The following is a 24,761-nucleotide window of genomic DNA, read 5'->3' as shown; positions in this document are numbered from 1 at the left end:
ACACACACACACACACATACACACACACACAGTGCCTCCTTGTGGCAAACTATTTATTAGGATGATAATTTCACATGAGGTCCATTGTTAATATAGTAAAAGGTATTTAGCGCAGTAGCTCCATAGTTCCTTTTTAAATCAGTCGCTTTGTTGTGTTTATTACATTTATATCACAGCAGCATTATTAATATTCCATATATGAATTATTGGTATCTATATGTTAACTGATTATTTTTATTGTTTTTCATTGTTTTATAAAGAGTTTCAGTGGTCGCATGAGTCATGTAAGCTTACAATGTAAACAGCTTTTGAATGTAATTTACATAATTTCTTATTGTATCATATTTATTATTTTGCCCTCTTAGACTATTTCCTGTTTTGCTGCACCGATCTATTGTTTATTGTCTTTTCTAAATTGGAAATTTCGTTATTAGGTTATTAGCAGCTGAATAGAGGTGGCGGTTGTTTGTATCATTATTATAGTATAGTATAGTATATTATTAATTTAACTTTTTTTCAGGATAATGATAATTATGATGAGACAGTTTACTGTTTTATTCTGATATAACATGATATGAGATATTTGTCTGACACAAAAACATTATTTTCTTCATATCTGCGCACCTTAAGTTGAAGTATACGTCTACGTGCCGCTGCAGCACACGCTCTGCTTTGCTTCCTCACACTGGACTCTCTCCTGTTGAGCCATAATCTTACGTAGTGATATGGTTTCAACGCTATAAAGCCCAGATTGACCAAATATGTTTTAGCTTACAGTAAGTGTAATGAAGACTTTTGTCGAGAAATGTTGAGGGAGAACTAGACTCCCTTGATAAGGTAAATTAAAATAAACTCAGCGTTCTTATGCCACTTTTTCCAAAACTGATTTAACCCTTGGTGGTGTTTGGGTCAAATTGACCCGTTTTATATTTTAACTGAAAGAAAAATGATACAAGAAAAAACAGTTTCAACCTGAAACTTTCAATCTAGCTTATTTTCTGTAAAAAATTTGTAAAAGAAATAAATATCATTGAGTATACATGCTACAATTCCCCACAAATTTACTACTGCTGAACCAGTTTGTTTGAGCACTTGAAGCAGTTTTATGAACAAACAAGTCAAGACTCAGACGGGTTATATTTATTTACGGATTTTAAATGTAACTCATGTCTGTGATTTTTCAGTGGTATACAGTAATTCATTTAGTTTGTGAGTGGCTATGATTCGGGGCTGGTGATGGATGGGTAGAAAGAGGTTCTATTGAAAAAGAATATCGGCCTTCATTTCTTTATTTTAAAAAAACAACAAATGAACGTGAAACCATGAACTTAGTTCAAAATTAAAAAAAAAAAAAAAAAAAAAAAAAAAAAAAACTATGAACGTGAACTAGTTAATTTTCATTTGTATGAACTGAACTTTGAACTAGTTCTTTTCAAGTGTGAACTGGCACAACATTGGACTTACATGCCTTTTTTTGGATCGTCATCCTTGCAGGTGTCTACAGATCATGAAAGTCTTTAGTATAGTATATTTTGTTACACATATTTTAACTTTATCACAAAATGAATGACACTTTCATTGTTAAATGTGATCTAGCAAAGATTAATTTCAAACATGAATCACAAATGTTATCTATATTGTTTGGAATTGAGTTAAAGACAATATATGTAAAGGATTTTTATGTATTTTATTTTTATTTCTGTAGTGCTTTTAAAACCCCAATAGTGTCAAACCGGGGGTCAATTTGACCCGAACAGTACCAAATGGTCCAAAAAGTGAACATAATACAAGGGTTAAATGGTGCAGATCTTAAAAATCCTGCATCCCAGCTGGTTTCATTGAATTCTTTCAGCATTTTACAGCATCTGGACTGAGACTAAATATAACTGCTCACTGTGTGTTTGTGCTGGCTTTCAGTTTCAGCCTGAACCTTATGACACCAGGCTGCAAATGGAGGGAAAACACACACACACACACACACACACACACACACACACACACACACACACACATACACAGACCATATAATCACTATGACTTTGCAATTTTTTTCTAAAACAATATAAATTATCAAAAGCTTTTAGTGAATGAATATCTCAGTCTATTTTCATCTGTTTGCTTTGAAGGGATTGTGACTTATTTTCAGAAAGTGTTTAATATTAAAGATTTATACATTAAACTATGAGTGACCTGACTTTGTTGCATCAGTCTGAATTTGCACTGTAAAAAAACTCTGACCTCTCTCCAACCTTTTCCCAAAAACATAATTCCTGTTTACTTAAAGGGGTTTATTCAGAGACAAACTGGTTCCTGTGAACAAAGGGCAGCTTTGAAAGAAAAGACAATAGCAGTGTAGTTGTGATATTTATATCTGGAACTTCCCTGTGTTCTGCGTAAGTTGCTTTCATGCCTACAAATGGACAACAAATTTGAACTTGGACAGTGTCAGGTCATGACATCTCAATCTGAAGGATTGGGACGTGTCTCAGTCTGAAGTGAAAGTGCTCAGGTGGAGAAACTGTGGTTGTGAAACTAAACTGGGTTTGTTTTGTGTCTTTTGTTTGTTCTGATAGTGAAACACTGGAAAGATAAAGTTTGGGAACACGGATGCAGTTCCTGGGTTTTAAGACCATGTTCGCGGAAAGAAAGAAAAAGTCAGGGACTCAGGGACAGGGTTTCTCTGTAGTGGCTCCTCGGCTCCGGACCATTAAACAGACTCAAGTTGTTGATGCTTGATGCACCTGAAGACCCACTTTTATTCTCTGGCTTTTAATTGTGTTTAAACTTGTTTCTATTTTGATATTGTCTTATTTCATGAGCTTGTTATAGCTGCTTCTTCATGTTAAGTTTCCCAAAAAACAAATGTTAATCCAAATGAAGCTAAAGCTGGCTGAGTATGAGGTAAAGAAATATCTGCGAGGACAACAGTGGATTAAGTCTTTACTCTGTAATGAAATTTACTTTAATTGACGTATTTCTTGACACAAAAGGGTTTCTGGTCTGGAATACAAAATACATAGAAAACCAATCTCAGTTTAGAGGAGTAAAGAAGGAGTTAGGAGAGAGACAATTCTCTTCTTTCTGAAACATTTATTTTATTATATATAAAAACAAAATGTTGTGTGCTACAAGGTGCAGAAGACTTTCCGTTACTCTGAAGGTCCCAAGTAGATGTCCGTGCCTTCTTTGATTATAAAGCAGGTCTAGGTTCTATATTAATACTGTGAAAGTATCAAAGTGCTCAGTCCACAGAGAAATGCACACAGCCTGTATTCAGAAACTTCAGCCTTAAAACCAGCTGTAAGGACTTCCTGAACTTTGTGATGTCACAACAAAGCAGTCCCAACTCTCAGCCATGCCCCAAGCCCCGAGGGAAGGACTCGGATGATCCAGTGGCAGAAAGTAATTAATAATAAAGGTTGAGATATTACATAAAAAACATGATATTTTTTAAGATTGAACCAACCATTTGGCTGTTATGTTTCAGATGTCTGTATGTTGTTCGCAGTCCCTTAAACACAACAACCTTTCAGCAACAAGGCAACAAGTGCTTTACATAAAACACAAAAGGCCTTAAGAGAAGAAACACAAGGCACATTTTTATTGGATTTAAAAGGTTATTATGAAATAGAAGATAAAAATAAAATAGAGCTGACAAAACAGGAGAATAAAAAATTACAGTGCAGTGTATGATATGAATAATAGTCAATTTAACTTGATGACATACAGCTGCAAACAGAAAAGATTTAAACAAACAGAAAGTTGGAGCTGACCTTTATTCTGCTTTAGTTCTCGGATGACCTGAAAATGAACTGAAAGCTGCTTCATCATGTTTCACTGACTCTAAACTCTGATGGTGTCATTTAATTAACTGTTAAAGATCCAAACAGGCAAAGTTTTTCTTCCTCTTCCTCTCCCATTAATAACAAGATGTTAAAACATTCTCAACCAGCTGCAACAGTGAAATGCTGCTTACACATTAATGCACCTAACGTAATATACTGCCATACGTAACATTAAGCACATTTTGCTGCTGATACTTCAGTACTTATGTAGGATTTTGAACTCAGGACTTTCTATTGTTTTGGAGCAATAATGTATTGGTACTTTTACATAAACACACCAGGTATCTACCACAATTACTTTCCCTCCACTGCAGCTCAGCAAGGAAACACAGAAGGAATGTCATACTAGAATATAAATTATATTTTATTAGATAAGTTTAAACATTGTTCATCTTAAGCCATGCTTCGTCTTGGTTTTTCGTGTCTGTGGCGTGTCGTCTTCAGAAGAAATTGGATACTATATATGCATATAGGTCAGCCTACAGTAACTGCCCTTACAAGCACACACACAGTGACCTCCAGCCACTTTAAGCCACTTTAAGCCACATGCATCTTGACCCTTTGACCTCCTCCCAGGTCACATCCACTGGTATTCAGGTCAAGGTTTAATGGGCCAACTGACAGCCAATCATATCAATCTGCTCTGCTGTGCACGTTTACAACACGCTCTCATCATTAGTCTCAAATACGTTTCCTACATATATATACACACACACACACACACACACACACACACCACTGTGGCCAAATCCCTCAACTTCAGCCTGATAATTCACATTCCCACGACCTTTGACCCCTGCAGCCGTGCGATGTATAATCATAGGATGAAATCTCTCAAATGGGTCTCTTCTCATTTCTCTTTCTCGGACGAACCCATTTCTCTGATCTGAACTAAACCTGCTCCGGTGGGACGCCTCCTCCAGGGCCCTTTGGCGCGCTTACGTAAGTTCTGAATGAGGCTGGGGCTGCGTTCACTGTCCCATTCCCCCTCCCACAATCCATCAGGGCTAAGTTAAGACTATCTGGCCCCGGAGATGTGTTAACACTACTGTGGAGCCTTCAGTTACGTCAGATGAAATTCAGAGGAAAACTAGGCTTCTTGGATATTGAGAGCTGATCCACAACAGGATCTGTGCAAGTTTCTAGTTAAATTTATTATTTTTCCAGAAAGTTCAAAGCAGGATGAAATATTCACAGAAGTGCAGCCCAGTCAGCATGACGAGACTCATTTGTGATACTGAATTCCATAATAGAAAGATAATAGAAATGTCAGCTGCATGGAATAACATCACATAATAAAAGAAAACTGTAGCTTTGACAGAGTTTAGACCATTTATTTTCATCTTGACATAAAGGTATTTTTCATCACAGGAAAAAAAAAAAACAAGCAATAATCTACAAGTTGGACTCGTCATCTCTATATTCAGACACTTCGCTGCTGTTCAGAGAATATAAAAAAAAAAGGTTTATGTACAAGTTAGGGAGACGATGTGTGTTCATTGAGTCTGTTGGTGTAGCTTCCCAGGGAGACATCAGACCTGTTCACCCAGATCCAAAACCCGAAACTTGTCTAGATTGTAGAAGCAGGCCTTGACGACCCGCCCGCCGAAATAACGTCCGTTCAGATCCACCACGGCTGCAGAGGAGAGAGAGACAGTTAAAGTCAGACTGTACCGACTACATAGATAACTCTTTTAACAGGATTTATTACAGAAACCCCAAAATGCCAATTCAGATACTCCTCTGTGTCCCAGAATGCCTTTGGACAAGCTCCTGCTGAGGGGCTTTGACATGTATGTGTTCAAAGGAGGGTGTAAGACCCAGAACAGTGTGTTTCCACCAAACTACACGAGGCCAGGATTATTATATAGTTATTTTATGGTGGATTTTTCTCTGGAACATCTCTGTAACCTCTGCTCTTGTAAATAGAAGTGATTTTACTTGTGTGGAATAAACTGCTGTGAATACCAGCTGAATGATGCAACAACAGTTAACCAGAAGTGAAAGTGATAGGCCAACAGAGAAAAACAGCTTTGCTTTGGCTCTCACTCTTGACCCATTCTTAGTAAAAGGAAAAATATCACATCAGCATGGCTTTCCAGGAACGTTGCCTGTTTACAGCATCATCATACAGTGAACGCTGTCCTGTAGAGACACCACGGCAACCTTCCTTTAAAAAGGACAACCGAGATACACTGTGCACACTCTGTCCTGTCTGAGTGACAACTTTATCAGTGAAATGAACAACCTCATGTTGTTTCTGTGTGTCCCAACCCAGTAATGGGTCCAATCCATTGTCCTAGAAGAACACTTAAGATTGCATCAGACAGCACATTGTCATGCAGTCCCTTCATTCATATGTGAGCACATCAGCTCCATTGTGCCGACACTGGATGTAAAAACAAAGTGTGTTCTGTTGTAGTAATTAAACAACTGCAAGTCAGGCGGGCCTTAGCATCTGGGACATTTTTTACATGTTTTCTTAAGATGTTGTATAAACTATAGTTACAGTGAGGAGGCTCGTAGGAGACAAATGTAATGGTTGGAAAACTGTGAATGCACTATAGTAAAAACAGCAGGTCTGAGATCACTGTTCTTTGCCCTCATTGTGCGTAGAGTGATGTTCAACACACACAAGCTAACGTTACCAAGCAACCTTGGCTAGCTAGCCAAACACAGATACTTTCTTTGTGGCATTCAGGGATAATGCACAGTCAGACTGGCACCATCATGCCTACTGGGACAAATCCCATGTATTTGTTGCAGGATGGTTTCTATTGACCCTCTCTGTTAGGGCTAGGTTGAAAAAAAATCTATTCTCTGATTCAAATCTAGCTTCATTTGAATGATCCAATACAAATTCATAAAATCCTGAGGCCGATCTTTTAATTAAGCCTTTTACAGTCTCCTGTGGATGTGTGAGGCTGTAACCGCATTAGTCTCGCGTAAACATGGCAGACGCAGCTCCACTAAAGGCACTGATCTAAAGACAGATGTGTGGTTTGCATTTCAGATTCAAAAACTGTGAAGACAGCAAAGAGCTGGACAAAAGCAAAGCTACATGCAAGATGTGCAAGGAGAAGCTGTGTGTACCTGTTGCTTCACACTGTAGCCGACGCACCAGGGTACATTAGCAACACACATTACTTATCTATCTATTCCATCCATTTTCTACCGCTTATCCTCTAGTAGGGTCGCGGGGGGGCTGGAGCCTATCCCAGCATCCTTTCGGGCGAGAGGCGGAGTACACCCTGGACAGGTCGCCAGTCCATCGCAGGGCACACAGAGACAAACAACCATTCACTCTCACATTCATACCTATGGTCAATTTGGAGTAACCAATTAGCCTAGTCCCCATTTGCATGTCTTTGGACTGTGGGAGGAAGCCGGAGTACCCGGAGAGAACCCACACAGGCACGGGGAGAACATGCAAACTCCACACAGAAAGACCCCGCGTCCGAGCCGGGCCTCGAACCCGGAACCTTCTTGCTGTGAGGCGACAGCGCTTACCACTGCACCTATCTATCTATTATTTCTTGAAATGTGTGTTTAAACTGTTGGTCGTGTTATTTAGCTGCTTTGGGTCCATTCGTAATGTGAACATTAATATTTTCAATAATGCACCAGGTTAGAGGAACAATTTACAGCAGTAGCTCCATGAGATCTCTCATGTCTAAATGGTAAATAAATGGTAAATGGACTGTACTTATATAGAGCTTTTCTAGTCGTATCGACCACTCAAAGCACTTTACAATACTTTCCACATTCACCCATTCACTCACATTCATACGCATACACTAATGGAACAGCCATCAGAGGCAATTTTGGATTTTTCAGTATCTTGCCCAAGGATACTTCCACATGTGGACTGGAGGAGCCGGGGATCAAACCACTGACGCTCTGATTAGTGGACAACCCACTTTACCTCCTGAGCCACAGCAAGCAAAACTGGCACGGCAACTGAAATATCTCTAACTGAATCAGGGATCTCATGGCATTGGGACCATCTGAATCAGAACTGAATTGATATGGGAAAATCAGTGGCAAAACCCAGCCCTGCTTCTCTGTGCGCCTGTTGTTGGGGGTGAACATGGATGTTCCAGGATAAATTCTAATAACTTGCCACCATCAGTCCATTATTTTCCGGTAATAACACCTGCAAAACTGAAGAAATGCCTACCAGCTCCAGCTTGTGTTTAGTTCTAATTATTAAATCACAGCCAGCTAACACACTCAACTAAGATGGTGAAGCAGTATTTTACCTGCAAAACTCCAGCCTATTAGCATTGTCACCGTGTGTGTTAGCATTTAGCTCAAACAGCAGCTAGCATGACTCTAGACCAAATAAAATAAACCTCATTTGCCACCATTACAGGACTAATTTTAAAGAGGTTAATGGTGAGATGTTATAAAAAAAAACCATGAAAATGTGAAATGAAATGAACTAATTAATTATTATCTACCTTTCAGTAACAGAAAGAAACCAGGCTCACTGGGACTGAGCACTTGTGTTGTCAGTTGATCTTTGAGCGAGACGCTGAAGACAGAGGTCATCTCTAACCTGTTACTACGCGCACCTGACCTCTGGCTTCCATATGGAGGAAAGGCACGTAATGGCAATAGTGGAACGCAAGGGCTCCCCTCTGGGAGCAATAAAATGTTTCATCATCATCCTGTATAGAAACAGTGTGACACTTCAGTATCAAACATTACGACTGCGGCGTTCAGTGTCGTTCTTTGAGCGTTTGTCCCGCTTTCTTGGAGCTGTGATGTAAGCGCGGTTCTGCTGGTGCCGCAGGGAGACGGCTGGGTTGCTGGGCCACAAGTGATGTAACACCGGAGGGAGACGAGTCTCACCTTGTTTCTGATCTGGGCCGACCCATTTAGAATGGGACACAGTTTCACCCATATTATTGGAGCAGTTATACAATGATGGAAGAAAGTGATGCAATTACATAAAAGTGAGCTCCAAACCACGACACAACTGCTCACATTTTCAAAATGACTGCAATGATTTGCAAGTTGACCATTTTCAGTGACCGTGTGCCACTGGAAACACAAGTACAGTAGGCTCAAGTTCTTCAACAGTCAAATCTGCTGCCTTGTTACTTTCAAGTCTTCAGTGTCAAAACACCTGTGTCAATTATAATTATTTCTTCTGATGTGTTCAGGCTTCACTCGGGGGTCGTACAACAAAACAACAAGACAACAAAACAACACTGACCTTTGATGGCTGACTCCACCCTCTCAAACTCCAGAAATATCCTGACAGCTTCATCATCTGGAACATCTGCGATCTGAGAGGGAAAAGTGTGTTTTTGTGATTGTCCCGTCTGATAACTTTCGCTTTATCGAGTCGAGCTCTGTGAGTCACTTCTCTCACCTCAAAAATAACACATTTAACCACTTTGCCGTATTTCTCGCACTCTTCCTTCGTCTCTCCCTCCAGGTCTTCATCCACCTCTCCCCGGCCCACCATGTTCTAAAGGACAAACACATAAACATAAGGCTATGGAAGATAATGAAATGTGATTTTTATAATAATTTGTTGTAGTTTTGTAATTTAATAAACTGAAAATTTCTCTGCTTTCATCTACAGGGTTTTCTACTGTCTCCATTTTCTGACTTCTGATTGTTTTCACACTTTACAATGACTTGTATATTTTCACCATTATTTCCTGAGTTAAAATGTTGAACACACACACACACACACACACACACACACACACACACACACACACACACACACACACACACACCATATAATCACAATGAACTTTTCTAAAAAAACAATATAAATTATCAAAAGCTTTTAGTGAATGAATATCTCAGTCTATTTTCATCTGTTTGCTTTGAAGGGATTGTGACTTATTTTCAGAAAGTGTTTAATATTAAAGATTTATACATTAAACTATGAGTGACCTGACTTTGTTGCATCAGTCTGAATTTGCACTGTAAAAAAACTCTGACCTCTCTCCAACCTTTTCCCAAAAACATAATTCACACACACACACACACACACACACACACACACACACACACACACACACACACACACACAACAACACACGCACAATCACACACGCACACACACCGCACACACACGCACACACACGCACACACACACGCACACACACACGCACACACACACGCATGCACGCACACCGCATGCCGCACACACACACGCATGCACGCACGCACGCACGCACGCACGCACGCACGCACGCACGCACGCACGCACGCACGCAACACACACACACACACACACACACACACACACACACACACACACACACACACACACACACACACACGTACCCTCAGCAGGACCACCTTGGTTGGGTTTTTGAGGATCTCTGTGAGCGGATTTGTCTCGGTCTTCTTGGAGGAGTCGGCTAGTTGGATGGAAAGAGACACATGGTTAATGTTTCTCTTTCTTCACAGGCTGCATGTGAGCAGGATGGAGCAACTGAAGTTGTGTCATAACAAACTGTATCATGTTGAACTTGACTCAGTAGGTGTGATAAATGAAACAATTCCTCATCATTTCTTCGAATGCTGTTGAGAAATACTGCTCTGTGTTTGCTGAGATAAGATCTGTCATGTTAGTGTTTTTATTGGTTTACACACACTGTTGAGAAACTAGTCTAAATGGGTCACAAGTGCATTTCTTCCATTGTTAGTTAGTATTCCTGGAAAACTGACAACGCAGCAGAGGAGCACAACCTCTGACATATAAAGGTATACACATATCTACACTGTACATACACAGCATACTGTATCTAGACTTTTCAGTCTCTGGCTACACTCACACATTAAGACAGATATACTGTCAGTAATCAGACTGGTAATCAGGGGGCACAAGGTGTCATTACTAATGTGAAAACAAGATGGAAAAATGTCTGAGAGCGACTGTACTCTCTCATTCTGTCCTGTATGCAGGACTGATAACATGACTCACAACAGTTCTGCTGAAAATAAAGCAGTGATGAGTCTGACGTTCAAGCATGACATCTAATGTCCAAAACCTGTCACTGCAAAGGAAAAACTTCACTCTGCATTATGAATGTAAAATCATTCAATCATATATCACAGGCAGAGAAGCTGGTAAAGTGTGGATTATACTTTTTGAAACAAAGGTTTGACAGTTTGAGAAATACACTTTATTCGCTTTCTGGCTGAGCGACATGAGAAGATTAATTGCTCTCTCATGCTACAGTCAGCAGCTAGTTAGCTTAGCTTAAAGATTGGAAACAGGGGGAAACAGCTAGCCTGTCTCTGTCTACAGGCAACAAAATCCACCTACCTGCACCTCGAGAACTTGCTAATTAAGATGTTATTTGTTTCCAGTCTTTATACTAAGCTGAGCTAAATGGCCTATTGCAATTACTCTAAGATATGAGGGTGTTATTAATGTTCTCATCTAACTCTCCCCCTGAAAGAGAACTAGTTTATTTCCCAAAATCTTGGGCTATTCTTTTAAAAGAAAAATAAATAATTCAAAGTGCACACACAGGCAGGTCTGAATCAGAAGCAGAGCTGTTAAGGAGGGAAAATAAGGGAGACTTGCACGCTAACAAGCCCTGTCATGTGGTAAACAAAGACCACATTCAAAGTAGACCAAAATGAGTGCAGACTGCAGAATTATAAAGAAAAGTGTGTAAACTACTAACACACAATCAGCAGAAAACCATGCAAAACTCTTCTAATCGTTGCCACAGCAGCTCTTAAAACACAACGCCTCTGTTGCAACGTTTGGGAACGACTCAGCTTTTAACAGACATACAGCATCACTGCTTTCAATCTGGTTACTGGGAGTGACAACAAACAAACACACACATGGATAAAAAAACATGCAAGCAAACACACACATACAGACACAGAAACAGACACACACACACACACTTCTAGAATAAAAGATAAGTGGGACAGCACACTGCATGTGGGAAAGAGAAAAATGGAGTGGAGGCCAACCTGCAGAGCCTCCGCCTGAAGTCTCAGCAACACCTGACAGGCTGGACCCTGCTGCTCAGTCACACACACAAACACACCAACACCCGCGCACACACACACACACACGTGTACACAAAATGAAAAAAGTAGAAAAATGTGCACACAAGGTCACAGTAAATCAGCTGAGTGATGATAAAATGACACTGACGGTCAATGATGAGTGTAGAGCAAAAATACACATGAAAAGATCAAATGCATTTGTCACAACTAAAACATAACACTTGAGATGACACAAGCTAAGGTCACCTGTCATGCTGTCGACAGGTAAACAAGACTTGAAAGCAAGCAAATTGAAAAGGGGACAAAGTCGACCATGAAAAACAGAGTGTGTTATATGTTGCATTAATTACGACACGAGATTATTAATATATATAATACTGCATCCTTACGTTTTTCTGCAGCGTCACCTATTATGATCTTCCCCCCTCTCTTGCTGGTCTTCTCCACGGACAGCGCCGTGCTGAGGCCCTGCTCGTGTTTCCCCAGGCCCTGGCCTTCTTTGAAGCCATACTTCTGCATGATCTTATGGGCCACCGTACCTCTGTGGGAATAAGCAGAAGATTCAGTAAAATGTGAGCATTTAAATTTAAGTTATCCCCTTATAATGATAGAACTCTGCAACTAAAACCCAACGATTGTCAATGTACTGTGACATTATAACAAAGAAAAGATTGAATTAGATGCTTGTTTGTCACAAAGAATGACTTAAATTATTAAATGATTATCAAAATAGTTACAATTACTTTATTATTGTTATCCTAATTTGATTATTTTTCTGTTAATTAACTAATTGATTAATCAATCGGTTCATCTCTAGTAGCTAATAAGCTCAAACTAGATTAATAATACACGTCATCTTTTTCATTCCAATAGAAATGTATGGCGTTCAAGACGTAAAGAGGTGAGATGTCTGCATGCTGTGTATCTTTGTGGCTTTGTGTGTGTGTGTGTGTGTGTGTGTGTGTGTGTGTGTGTCCCACCTACCCCATGTTGGCCAAGAAGGAACTGGTAGGTCCAGGTGGCGAACGCGGCCGGTCTGAGTCCTCATACATAGGTGGAGGGATGGCGGCCTTCGAGCCTCTGGGAGGACGACTCTCATCCTCGTAGGAGTATGAAGACGAGCCTGAACACACACAACAACACAACCATTGCAGACATGTAGAGCTGCACTGAAATTTGAGGTAAATGCATACTTCAGATAGATAACTCTTTATACATATAAGTAAATAAGTAAATATTTTGTAACATTTTCCACCACCTAACCAAATCCTAACATGCATCATGCTGTTTCTTTCTTTCTCCTTAAATGGAGTTTAATGTTACTCAGACAGGGGTTCTGCTGAAATTACTCTGTATTAATTATGTTGATGTTAAAAATTGACAAAATACAATCTCACCTGATGGATCATCATCACACCTACCATCTCTGTCCACAAGTGATGAGGGAGGAGCAATGGCTGCTCCACCCATACCTGAGAGAGAGTGAGAGAGAGAGAGAGACAGACAGACAGACAGACAGAGAAACCTAGCTGTTGTTTTGGTTGTAAACAATTGTATCATTGTCAATGTATTTTTGTTTCCCTTTAAAGCCGCAGTAAATATCACGCTCATGCAGTTGATCTATCTCGCCCTCTTATTGGCCACAGTTCACTCGAAATGACAACAGAGACATAAAGATTGCAGAAAAACGTCACACATATAATTCGTGAGAAATGAACACAGAACCTGTGTTTGAGGGGAAAAACTAAAAAATGATCTAGTTCATAAAAGAGAAGACTAATGATCTGGACATGAACAGCCTTCAGACCATAGCATGAGTTTCTATTATTGCTTGACTTCAGATCCATTTTCTAATGCTCTGTTTTGACTTTTAACTTAAAAACTTGTTTTATTCATTATGTAATAAAGGTCAAGACATCCCAATTACATTCACTGTCATTCACTGTTATTAGTACTCTGAATATAATAATAATAATAATAATAATAATAATAATAACTTTGAATTGAGCAGTGGGAAATACACACTTCGTTTCCTCCGCTCTTTCTCGTACTCCTCATCCTCATCTGAGTCGCCCTCTGCTGCCGGGAAACGAGAGAAACCGCTTGGAGCTCCACCATCGTGCCTGTCTTTCCTCTTCCTGCAATACACCAGGTTTCAGATTCAGACTGGAGCCCTGAGATTCTTTTGTTTCATACAAATTACTATCACGTTGCAAATAACATCCTAAAGCATTTTCTGCATTACAGATGCACCGAGATACACAAGTATCCCAAATAACAATAACTAGGAAAAGACAAACTGATTAACTATCATTCTTAAGCTGGATGGGTAGACCGATTCCAGCATTTAATCAGCAGAACTTTGTCTCTTATGCCTCCAACATTATATTCTCTTGTTTAATCAGTGCTGCTGCTTTTAATCGCTGTTTGAGCAAGTTCAACAAGCATGACAGTACTTTTCTCTCTCCTCAATTTCCTTCTGCCGCTCCTGCTCCCTTTGTCGCTGTCGTTCTTCCCGGTGTCGCTTCACCACCTTCTCATAGTCGTTGGGAAACATCGGGTCATACTCATCTGCCAACGGGATCAGGACATCGCCAGAGGAGAAACCACTGGGCACAGCATCCTGAAGCAAGTGCAAACACACACAGGATGCGTTTGTATTTACCTTTATTTTAGCAGAGAAAAGGTTAAACAGGTTTGTGCAGCTGCATCACAACCTCACACCAGGTTCACTGCTTAACACTGACCTTGATTCCAGCGGCAGCATGTGGAGGAGTGTCTATGATCTGACGCTCATCACTGGAGCTTCCTCTCTTTAGATCAATGACAGGAGCCAAGACAGTGGTCTGCTTCATCCGCTGGGTCTACAAACACAAATTTATTGAATATGTGCACATTTATGTTTGTGTTCTTGTTGTGTAGCATTCTGAACACATTTAAATGTCAGAGTAGAGTACAAATGCAAATCCTGTGCATCCACTGCTATCCATGCAGTCTCCTATCATCACCAGTATCAATACTGTAATACCGTAACGTGTGCTCACCTTAGCCTGGGTCAGAGCCGCCTTCTTCACCTTCAGCTGGGACTGCAGCAGCTTGAAGTTCTTGGACCATCCTTCGGTCTTGGTGTCACTGGCGGCCACACCGAGGTCATCATACAGCGACATTGCTGCCCGTCCGTGCCCCTGTTACCTACCTACCTCTAAACACACATGTATATACACACACAGGTTTCATTTCATTTAATGTATACCTGCTTCAGAAGCATAATTTTGTTCTGCAATACGTGGATGGAAATTGAGCAGCAGCCCAGGTTCACAGGTTCGCATTTTGTAACACAGCTGTTTACTAATTAAAGGCAACGACATGTTTACACCTTAAACTTACTAAAAACCAAGCAGGCCGGGTAATGTCTATTAATGACTGTCCAAGCCTTTGCTAACGTTGGCTAATGCTAGCATAGCTACTTAGCACTAACTATCTGCTCCTAAACGAATTATCTACAACACCGAGGTTAGAGTTTTGCTTGTTTTCAACCTACCAGTGTTAGAAATATCCGGACATTAATAAATATGTGTAATATTAAAAGGTTTAACTGCGCATTTGGTGTCGCTCCTCGTTGAACGTGACAGAGGCAGCGGCACAACAACAAAAAACTAAGCGCGACAGTCAACGACATTAGCCGGCATGTTCCTCTCTCCCGCCACCTAGCGGCCGGATGAATCCATCGTCACCACTCTACCTCACACTCTATGACACCTAGATGTATTTTGAATAAAGAACTGCTTCTTAATGACAGTTTGTGCTGCCATATAAGATGACATGTATAGAAAATTAATAAAATGGGAAAATATAGAAATGTAGTCCAGTGTGAGTGTAGTTTTGTTGCACAACTACAAACATAGCGTCTGGAGACGGCATATACCATAATCCACCCATTACACTGATAAATACCATAGACTGTGTATAAAAATACTCAGAACCATGTATTGGAGCCTTCTGCCTGGTTCATACATCCATGACTTGGCTCTGAAAGTTCACCCTGAACTGCAATCTAATCCCAACTATGAGGGGCAGCAGTGAGCCGCAATTCCAGTCCAGGGTTTGGGCAAGAGTTGAATTATGGATAACTGATACATCCATGGGATACCACCAAAGAATAACACATGGCTGAAACCAACTCTGAATGTTGTATTAACAGGGTTGGTTGGTAATGGAAAGATACTTGTTGGGAGGCTCATACACAAATCTAATATATGTGCATATAGGGGGCCTATTGAATTTCCATATTTGAAATATATACAGTATATAAAATAAAAACATACGTAAAAATTATATTATATTAAACTCTATTAAAATTGTAACAATTTCATGTATTGACATATATGTCTATCCCATACAATTATGTATGTTTATGTATGTATGCTTATATTTATGTAAATATACATCCATTCCAGAGTCTGAGGCGACTTTTCCAGAATGGGAAAACAGACAATATACAATATATAGAATATACATTTTTTAATATAAACTTGCATATATAAACTGAATATAACATACCATACAGCATATACAGTAGATATTTTGAATATTGTAAAAATAAAAATTTTATAAATTTTGCAATATGGGTGTTTCATATATATTATAAACTTATATCTTCTTATATCCAGAGGGTGTATATATGTGATGATAATACATCCCCTTCTAGGTGACATATATGGTAACATCACTCTTGATAGGGACATATATGTCATATGTTACATTTCTGTATGGGGGATGTGCATGGTTTGTATAGAAGGCCTGACTGTGATACATTTTTACAACCCTTGCCTCCAGTTTGAATTTCCCCTAGGGGATAAATAAAGCATCTATCTATCTATCTATCTATCTATCTATCTATCTATCTATCTATCTATCTATCTATCTATCTATCTATCTGTCTATCTAGCTATGGTAATTCAACTTAGATGGAATTACTAAAATAGATTTAACCTTTGTATCAGCTGAGGTTGCTGCGGGGCGTGCACTGGTGATGTGGGTAGACAACAGCTGAGGAACAAAAAAAGCTTGGGCATAAAGGACAGAAACTTGTAATAAACACTGATGACAGTGATTGGATCAGTGAAGATTAAATGGTTGTTTTATCATTTAAATTCCAAAATATGGAGGTGAAGTTATTAGTTGCCCATTCATTCAGTATTGAGTTTCTCCAGTGACACTGATTACAATGTTGTGCTAATCTTATTATTGTCTTTATTGATTGTGAGTTACAATGATGTGTTTTAACCAACCAGCCTGTGAAGCCAAACGCAAATGTTCACATTTGTGGACAATAAAGATTATTATTACTATTATGATTATGATGATGATGATGATGATGATGATGATGATGATGATGATGATGATGATTATTATTATTATTATTATTATTTTAATTAGCAGTATTAGTATTTGATGAAGCAGATTCAGAGGGCCTTGGATGAGGTGCAGGCTTGGGCTGATAAGTTTTTGGTAACAGAGGGATATGACATATAGAGCGCGTGTGGGAAATGGTAGGTGCGGCAGGATGGAGAGAGTCATCTCAACCATCGACTCAACCATCAATGGCAGCAAGAGCGCAGACAGCAGAGGGAAAGTAGATATACTGCAGGTATAGTAACAACGACGTTACTACGCCTACACCAGGGGGAGACAGCGTCGCCTTAAATGGTGTGAGATCAACCGGAAAGAAGAAGAAGAACGAAATCGAAAGTTGAGTGACAGCAGTACAAGAAGAGCAGAAGTTGATAGCTGGACGTCTTGCAGTGAGGATGGTCTTAACCGAGCTCAGTTTCCCTGGTGAACATGTTATAGATCTGCACAGAGTCGTCCGATGGATCAGGGTTCACTCTCCTTCTCTGTCTGCGCTATGATGCTCTGTCTGCTCGGAGCCGCATGCTGCTCCAACGGAGGTAAGTGCGACGTGCTCTCTGCCAATTTTGTTATCATCAGATCTCGTTCAGAACTACCTTCAAAACATTTCGCTTTCAGTCCAGGTTTTTGCTGTCTCTTACTTATTGGTCCAACACCGGCCACTGAAAGGACGTTTTTTTTTCTTTTTTTTTTTTTCTTTCATTTTTATATTTTTATTTATTTGTTTTTAACTTTCTTATTCGCATTTGCATTTACATTACATTTACTTATGTGTCAGACGCTTTTATCCAAAACGACTTACAAGTGAGGGACATCACTAAAGCTTCGGTGCAGTAGGAGACCTTGGTGTAAGTGCAAAGTACTGTATCCATTTAATAAGTGCAAAGAGATCAGGTAAAGAAGTGGATAGGAAGTGCTTCTCACACTACCGCCTGAGAGGAATTATGTAGGCCTAACATATCTGTAGTGATGCAATCCAGTTTACAATCAAACAAACCACAATGACTAACTGAGCTAGATTTTCTAATAGGTTATTAGTCTATGTCTTATTTGTGTTTTTTTTTTTTTTTTTTTACAATTTTACTTCAAAAACACAAAAAATAAAATACAAGTTCAAACAGTACAACAATAACTAAACATAATAACAAAGTGAAATATAAATGTGTACATATATAAAAATCACAAATTTGAATTAAGACAAATTATTGGAAAGAGGGTAAAGGAAGTTACAGTCAGGCCACTTTGATCTGATCTGGAGTAAGTATTGTATTTTGACAGGAAATAATGCGAATAATGAAAGTAAAATATCTATTTGTACATAAATAGATATTTTACTTTCAGATTCATTTCTGCTTCATGAATTTTGAGTCTAAACTCTTCTCTTTCTTTTTTCATTCACACATTTTAATGTTATTGATGCACTACAAAACATTATGGTTTTATCATCAGGTGAAAGATTTAAAAAAAAAGAAAAAAAAAGATAAACCATTTCAATTATTTTTCCATCTTTGTCACATGATGTTTTTTCTTTCCAGACAGTTGTCCATGTTCAGATATTCCTCACCTGCCTCTAACTAAACCTCCACCAGAGACGTGTTACAACACTTTTCGCTACATTTGTGTCGACAGTTATGTGAGGAAAGTGGGAACCTCAAACCTCATCAAATGCAAGCAAAATAACGGTGCTCCATACTGGACCAAAGCCTCCCTCAACTGTATACGTAAGATTTTCATTTATATTTACATTTACTCATCTGGCAGACACTTTTATCCAAAGCCACTTACACTGCATTGTTATCACCATAAGAGTTTTGGTGCTACAGAGGTGCCCCGGCCTGAAAATCATATTCTCCAGAGGTAAAGGAACATGATTGTTTGGTATAAGACCCAACAAAAATCACACCGTCATAATTTAAATTTTTTTTTCAGTAAAAAATAAAATGCAAAAAATGATCCTTCCAAATGAAATCGCATTATCAGCCAAAATAATTGCAGTGTGATTTTTTTTGCATATCATGCAGCCCTAACAGCAACGATTCAATAAGTGCAAAGAGATCAGGTAACTGAAAGTTCATAGAAAGTGCTACTTAGACGTGTTAGAGGTGTTAGGGGAAGAGGTGCTCGCTGAAGAGATGAGGCTTCAAGAGAGTCTTGAAGATAGAGAGGGACGCTCCTGCTCTGAAAGCATTCAGTAGCTTGTTCCACCATCAGAGAACCACAGACCAGAACAGTCTGGACTGAGACCGTCTTGTGTGCAGGGATGGTGATGTCAGACCACATTCCTTTAAAGGAACGCAGTGGAAAAGAAGGAGCGTAAGGCTGTGTGATTGAGTTCAGGTTCATGGAGCAGACCCAGAAGTCACTCTGAAGGCAGCATTAGTGACTTGAGTTTGATTCAGGCGGCCATGTCGTTGACAGCGGAGGTCGATGTGTAATGGAGTGAAATGTGTCCTTTTTAGGCTGATCAAAGACCAGACGCGCCGCTGCTTTCTGGACCATCTGTGAGGGTTTCACTGTGTGTGAAGGCAGTGCCTGTCAGAAGAACATTGCAGTAGTCGAGATGAGAGAGAGAGATTTATTGTTCTTTGTCTTAACATTTAAAAAAAACATACTCATAAAATCCAACCTGAATTTACAGAGAAAACAGCTCCTTGAGTGAAGTAGTATGACCCATAGGTCTCAGATACTAGGATGGAGTTTAGGGCTCAAGATGATCTTCCTACCCAGGATTGCAAAGAGCCAGGGGCAGTGTTTCATCCAGGAGTGTGAGCTGACACCATGTTTTTTTTAAGAGTGTCCCACTTGAGCTAGTCAGACCAGTGTTTACTCCAAAAACAACAAATGTGTGCATGGGAACAGGGCTGCGGCTCATGGAGAGAGACCATATGTAGACCATTTTGTAAAGCAATTTGTAACTTTTTTTTTTTTTACAAAAAGTGCTACACAAATAGAGTTTTTATTATTATTATTTGAAATTGTACTCTGAGGCCAGCAAGTACTGCCAAATGCATGTGCCACTGCCTCAAACCATTGTCCCAGATGCGCCGTAGTTCTGCTGTGTAACGCCCATTATCAGGGGTGGACAGTGGACAGCCGTCAAGTTTAATGACATGAACCACATTAAAATCAGAAAGGAGCTTTATGAGAAATGCTGAGATCCTGCAGCACCAGCAGGAAGGACGTCGACAGGGCCCATGGGGCCCCCTCCACATAGCTCCAGCTCCACATACCTGGGCGTGTACAGCCACCGCAACTGATTAGAGACCAGCCATCTTTAGAAACACTGCTCTTCCATACAATCACACGCTTGTTATCTTTTGAGGAATTTCAAATGATGAATGAGTCATCTCTGAAAGTGGTTTCCAGAAATCCACAGCGGCACCAGGTCACATAATAAAACGATAACAACAAGTGCACAGGCGCAGTTTGATGACAGGACAGATTTCATTTTATGCAATGTCAGAGATTCTGAGTATGTTTTATGAATGAAATTAGAATAAATACCCTAATGTTTGGGGATCTCGCCGAGATACTTGCATGTATAATGATTTAGTTCATTATAAAAGCCGATATCTGAGGATATTTAGAAGGTGGGCAGTGAAATGCAGCACGTGGTGTATGTACAATAAGACGAGTGTTTGTTGAGCGGCTGAGAGAGAGAAGGTTAATCGCAGCATCAGCTTATACGCAGATTCATAACAGAAAGCCTGTGTTACAAACTGGGGCTGTGGGCGGTCACCAGGAAACAACAGTTGTATCACGGAAAATATAGCATCCAGAGCATTTGGTGCTTGACTGATACTTGGCTCTGCAAGCCGCAAGTAGTTTATTTTTTGTTCATTCATAGTTTCTGGTTGTAGATGTTAAATAAACTAACTTCGGTTTTTACTTTGTTTCAGCTGATCCATTGAGACGCACAACACAACCACCGCAGAGCAAAGGAACAAGTGAGTCTGTGAATTCATGGGAAAAATATTGTTAGTCATACTTTCGACTGTGTGATGCGAGGTAAGGGCAGTCATCACAAACGGGCAGAAGCGCTGCTTCTCAAAGTAGGTTTAGTCAACCCTGCGGTGTTTGTGAACAGCAGGCGTGTAAACACACACTTGATTTAGATTCTTCTTGCATAAAGCTAAACAAAACCTCCACAATAGTTTCTTTACATTCATGATTAATTGTGATTTAATGATGGTCTGATTTTGCAGCGAGTCGCACCGACATTCTCCGGGACGTCCACATTACCTCCGCCATCAGTGAGTTCTGCCTTTGCTTGAATTTTGGAGATGAAAAAAAAAATACTGATATGATAACAGATAACTGATATGATAACAATGATAAGAACTAATGCAGATTTTCAGTGAAATGCTTCCAGATTTAGCAGCTAGGTGGTGAGCATGGTGGAGCGTTGAGCAGCTACAGATATTTGCACTTAATCTTTTTTTTTTTTTTTAAAAGTCCGGTTTATAGGTGTTCATATGAAAAAGGTCTGTTTCCATCCACCCCTGGTGCCAGTAGTGGTTGTATTAGTAGTAGAGCTAATATCAACAGTAGCAGTATAGTCATGCATTCAGCTTTAACAGCTGTAGAATTAGCAGCAGGATTTGTGCTTGTAGTACCACCACCACTTCTTAGCACTAATACTATTAGAAGAAGTAACAACCGCAGCTATAAGTTAACATTGAACCTAGTTTTTTTTTCAACCTTTATTAGTAATGTGTATTAGTTCTGTAGTGTGTTATATCACCCCAAATGTAATATATGTATATATTTTAAATGTACATATATGCCACATATGTAAATATAAAATAAAAATACGTGTGTAAAAACCTACATTATTATTATTGTTATTAGAACAGTTTCATATATTGACATATATGTCTAGCCCATGCAAATATCTATATTTATATATGTATTTTTATTTTGTAGTGTTATAAATGTTACATAAATATTCATCCATCCCAAAGCCTGTCAGTATATGTTGATGTTACATACAGTTGGTTCCAAAAGTCTGAGGCCATTTTCCCAGAATGGGAACATAAACATGTTTAAAATGAATGAGAAATGAATAAGAAAAACATTTATAAACATATAAAACATTTTATATGTATGTTCTTTTAATAAACTTACATACAAATTAAATATATACTGTTAACATCTATGGTCACAACATGAAACAAATTTTACTTTGGGCTTTTAATGTCATAAACTTATATCTTCATATTTTCAGAGGATGTGATAATAATAAATCCCTCCTTATAGGTGACATATATGGCAACGTCACTCATGATATCGGGGACATACAGTATATGTCATTTTACATTTCTGAGTTTTTTCTTCTTTTCTTTTTTTTTTTTTTTTTTTTTTTTTTTACTAAGCAGTGGTTTTACAAACAGTGGTGATGGTAGCAGAAGCAACACTGTAGTAATACAGATAGCATTAGTAGCAGAAGTATTAGCGGCAGGAAACACAGTCGTGCTCTCAGTATCAAGAGATGTGATTTTTGATTTCTCCTCAGCACCAGCTCCCACCAGCCGCCAGACGACACAGAGTGGAAGCACCTCAGCTCCCACCCAGGCTCCAGAAACGAGCACCGCAGAGCGGACCTCGGATGCTGAGCATTCGTCTCCCTCACAGGGTGAAGCTCTTATTATCACGCATACTATAATGATTTTCCCAATTAGCCTCCATAGTACTGTCGCTGCATCAGTCAGATGATTAGATTGGCAAATCCCAAAAAAAGGTAAAATGGACCTCAAGTGCCAAAACGGAACTAAAACCTGGATGACACTGGGAATATCATATCATAATTTTTTCTTCGCAACTGAAGTTGGCCTTCATCTGCAAATGTAAAATGTAAAATGGTATTAATCCTTCTTTCATTTCTTATAAAGTAACTTTTCTGACAGAGACTGAAGCAACGAACCGGACAACATCAAGCGCACCCACCACTGAGCCTTCCACTTACACCACAGTTGATCCTAAAAAGCAACGCCACACTCACCACAGTAAGCTTCCACACTGCTTAATTACATCTCGGCTCGATTATTCTCATGCTCCTCTCCCCGGTGTACCCACTTGGGGGTTAAATATACTTCACGTCACCCCCTCCCTTCAGAAATTCCATTGCCAGTTAAATGCATTTTAAATGACTTTACCTCGTCTACAAATCTCTCCACGGTTTAGCGCCGTCATACCTATCTAATCTTCTCCATCCCTTTAAACATTCCTCTGATATCCATCTCCCCCACACCCCCCCCCTCCAGACTGCGCAGCATTGTAGCTGACCTTCACCTCTGAAATACTCTCCCACAGACTGTTCTCTTGAACACATCTGTTCTGCTTGAGTCACAACTGGAAACTCACTTGTTTAGATTGGCCTTTCCTGGTCCATTGTGAAATGTAAACCATGTATTTAGTGTTTTATTATATGTATATATACTGTATACATATGTGTGTGTGTGTGTATAATACTTTTATTTATATATATTTCATTGTTGTTGTATCTTTTTTATGTTCTGAATCGCCTCAGTGTCCTGAAAGCCACTCAAATTTAAAATAAAATAAAATCTATTATTATCTGTAAATCTTTAGCAAGATGCATTAGATTACATCAGACTGGGGACGGTGCAGTTGTAGCGCATTAACATGAGTAAACATTTTGAACGCATAAGAATATAAAGGCAATTTACATAGGGACATAGGGAAAACCCCCTGAATTTCATTCTCATTTCAGTTCATTAGTTTTTCCTTTCACTTCTTGTTGTTTTGTCATCTTCCCACACTTATGTTAACATATGGCAGAGCTAAGAGATTCTCTACATTTTTGTTTGTTTGCAAACAGAGGGAGCGGTTTTATGTTGAGCGTTTCTCTTGCAGTACTTGGCAGAACAGCTGGGCTGATCGTCTGCGTTTTCTTGGTGATCGTCTTTGCTGTCTTTGGAAGCGGCTACTCATGGTATAGAAGGTAAGCTAAGGAAACTCATATAACAGAGGGTTTCATTGAGTTTTAAAAAGTATTTTAATCATGTCACGCTACACTTTTCCTTTCTTCCTCAGGAGGTCAAGAAACAGATACCCAATGGGGACAGCAGAAGAAAAGATGTCCATGAATGATATTTCATCTGGACTGCCGTCGTAGAGTTTGTGCCCTTTGACCTTCTGCTGTCATGGAGAGCAGAGACAGAAAGCTCAAGGGGGGGGTTGTCTCCATGCACCGAAGAAGTGGTTATTACCTACGCACAGGACATTGGCCCAGACGATAACGGCTGACTTGATAGGACGTTCATTTTTTTGCACATTCCCAGGACGTTTAATTTACAGTCTTCCTTTGAGCGGGAATTTTAATGTTGACCCTTCACCTGGGGCACATTACACAATTACACAATACATGTTTCCTCGAAACTGTGTTAAACGAGCTTTGAGGTACATTTCCTCTCGATTAGTGGGTATATCAGAGGTGTTACTCAATCAGCAGCAGTGTATACAAACCTC

At 39.5% G+C, this 24,761-nt stretch overlaps 2 protein-coding genes across 6 annotated transcripts; one reads left to right on the top strand and one right to left on the bottom strand.

The window, feature by feature from the left end:
• Positions 1-5,182: 5,182 nt before the first annotated feature.
• Positions 5,183-15,517, bottom strand: rbm17 (RNA binding motif protein 17). Of its 2 annotated transcripts, XM_022749005.1 has the most exons (13): positions 15,400-15,517; positions 14,903-15,060; positions 14,606-14,722; positions 14,315-14,481; positions 13,884-13,996; positions 13,256-13,330; positions 12,843-12,981; positions 12,248-12,399; positions 11,820-11,870; positions 10,164-10,240; positions 9,229-9,327; positions 9,070-9,142; positions 5,183-5,481 (listed from the first exon to the last, which is right to left on the bottom strand). In XM_022749005.1, exons 2-13 carry the CDS (start codon positions 15,023-15,025, stop codon positions 5,378-5,380), a joined length of 1,290 nt encoding a protein of 429 aa, XP_022604726.1. In that variant the 5' UTR covers positions 15,026-15,060; positions 15,400-15,517; the 3' UTR covers positions 5,183-5,377. The 2 variants fall into 2 exon arrangements, with proteins under 2 accessions (XP_022604726.1, XP_022604727.1); XM_022749006.1 differs by lacking the exon at positions 11,820-11,870.
• A 2,086-nt stretch (positions 15,518-17,603) lies between these two features.
• On the top strand, positions 17,604-24,442 carry il15ra (interleukin 15 receptor subunit alpha). 4 transcript variants are annotated; one of them, XM_022749496.1, is made up of 8 exons: positions 17,604-17,809; positions 18,900-18,991; positions 21,170-21,217; positions 21,476-21,523; positions 22,786-22,905; positions 23,162-23,275; positions 24,147-24,234; positions 24,327-24,442. In XM_022749496.1, exons 1-8 carry the CDS (start codon positions 17,793-17,795, stop codon positions 24,406-24,408), a joined length of 609 nt encoding a protein of 202 aa, XP_022605217.1. In that variant the 5' UTR covers positions 17,604-17,792; the 3' UTR covers positions 24,409-24,442. The 4 variants fall into 4 exon arrangements, with proteins under 4 accessions (XP_022605217.1, XP_022605215.1, XP_022605214.1 ...); XM_022749494.1 differs by having other exon boundaries at positions 18,810-18,991; XM_022749493.1 differs by having other exon boundaries at positions 18,806-18,991.
• Positions 24,443-24,761: the final 319 nt, after the last annotated feature.

This window comes from Seriola dumerili, unplaced genomic scaffold (assembly GCF_002260705.1).
Source record: "Seriola dumerili isolate Sdu_G_001 unplaced genomic scaffold, Sdu_1.0 BDQW01000138.1, whole genome shotgun sequence".
Taxonomy (NCBI): Eukaryota; Metazoa; Chordata; class Actinopteri; order Carangiformes; family Carangidae; genus Seriola; species Seriola dumerili.
This window is presented reverse-complemented; position numbering and strand designations above follow the sequence as displayed.

Bases quoted from the DNA above. Each gene is read 5' to 3' on its own strand.
- rbm17 (XM_022749005.1), bottom strand. From the start codon at position 15,025: ATGTCGCTGTATGATGACCTCGGTGTGGCCGCCAGTGACACCAAGACC. The intron at 13,331-13,883 runs GTGTGTATTTCC...ACTCTCTCTCAG, and splicing joins GAAAGAGCGGAGGAAACGAA to GTATGGGTGGAGCAGCCATT. The intron at 10,241-11,819 runs GTTGGCCTCCAC...CCATCCAACTAG, and splicing joins TTCAGGCGGAGGCTCTGCAG to CCGACTCCTCCAAGAAGACC.
- il15ra (XM_022749493.1), top strand. From the start codon at position 17,731: ATGGATCAGGGTTCACTCTCCTTCTCTGTCTGCGCTATGATGCTCTGT. The intron at 17,810-18,805 runs GTAAGTGCGACG...TTTTCTTTCCAG, and splicing joins CGCATGCTGCTCCAACGGAG to ACAGTTGTCCATGTTCAGAT. The intron at 18,992-21,169 runs GTAAGATTTTCA...ACTTTGTTTCAG, and splicing joins AGCCTCCCTCAACTGTATAC to CTGATCCATTGAGACGCACA.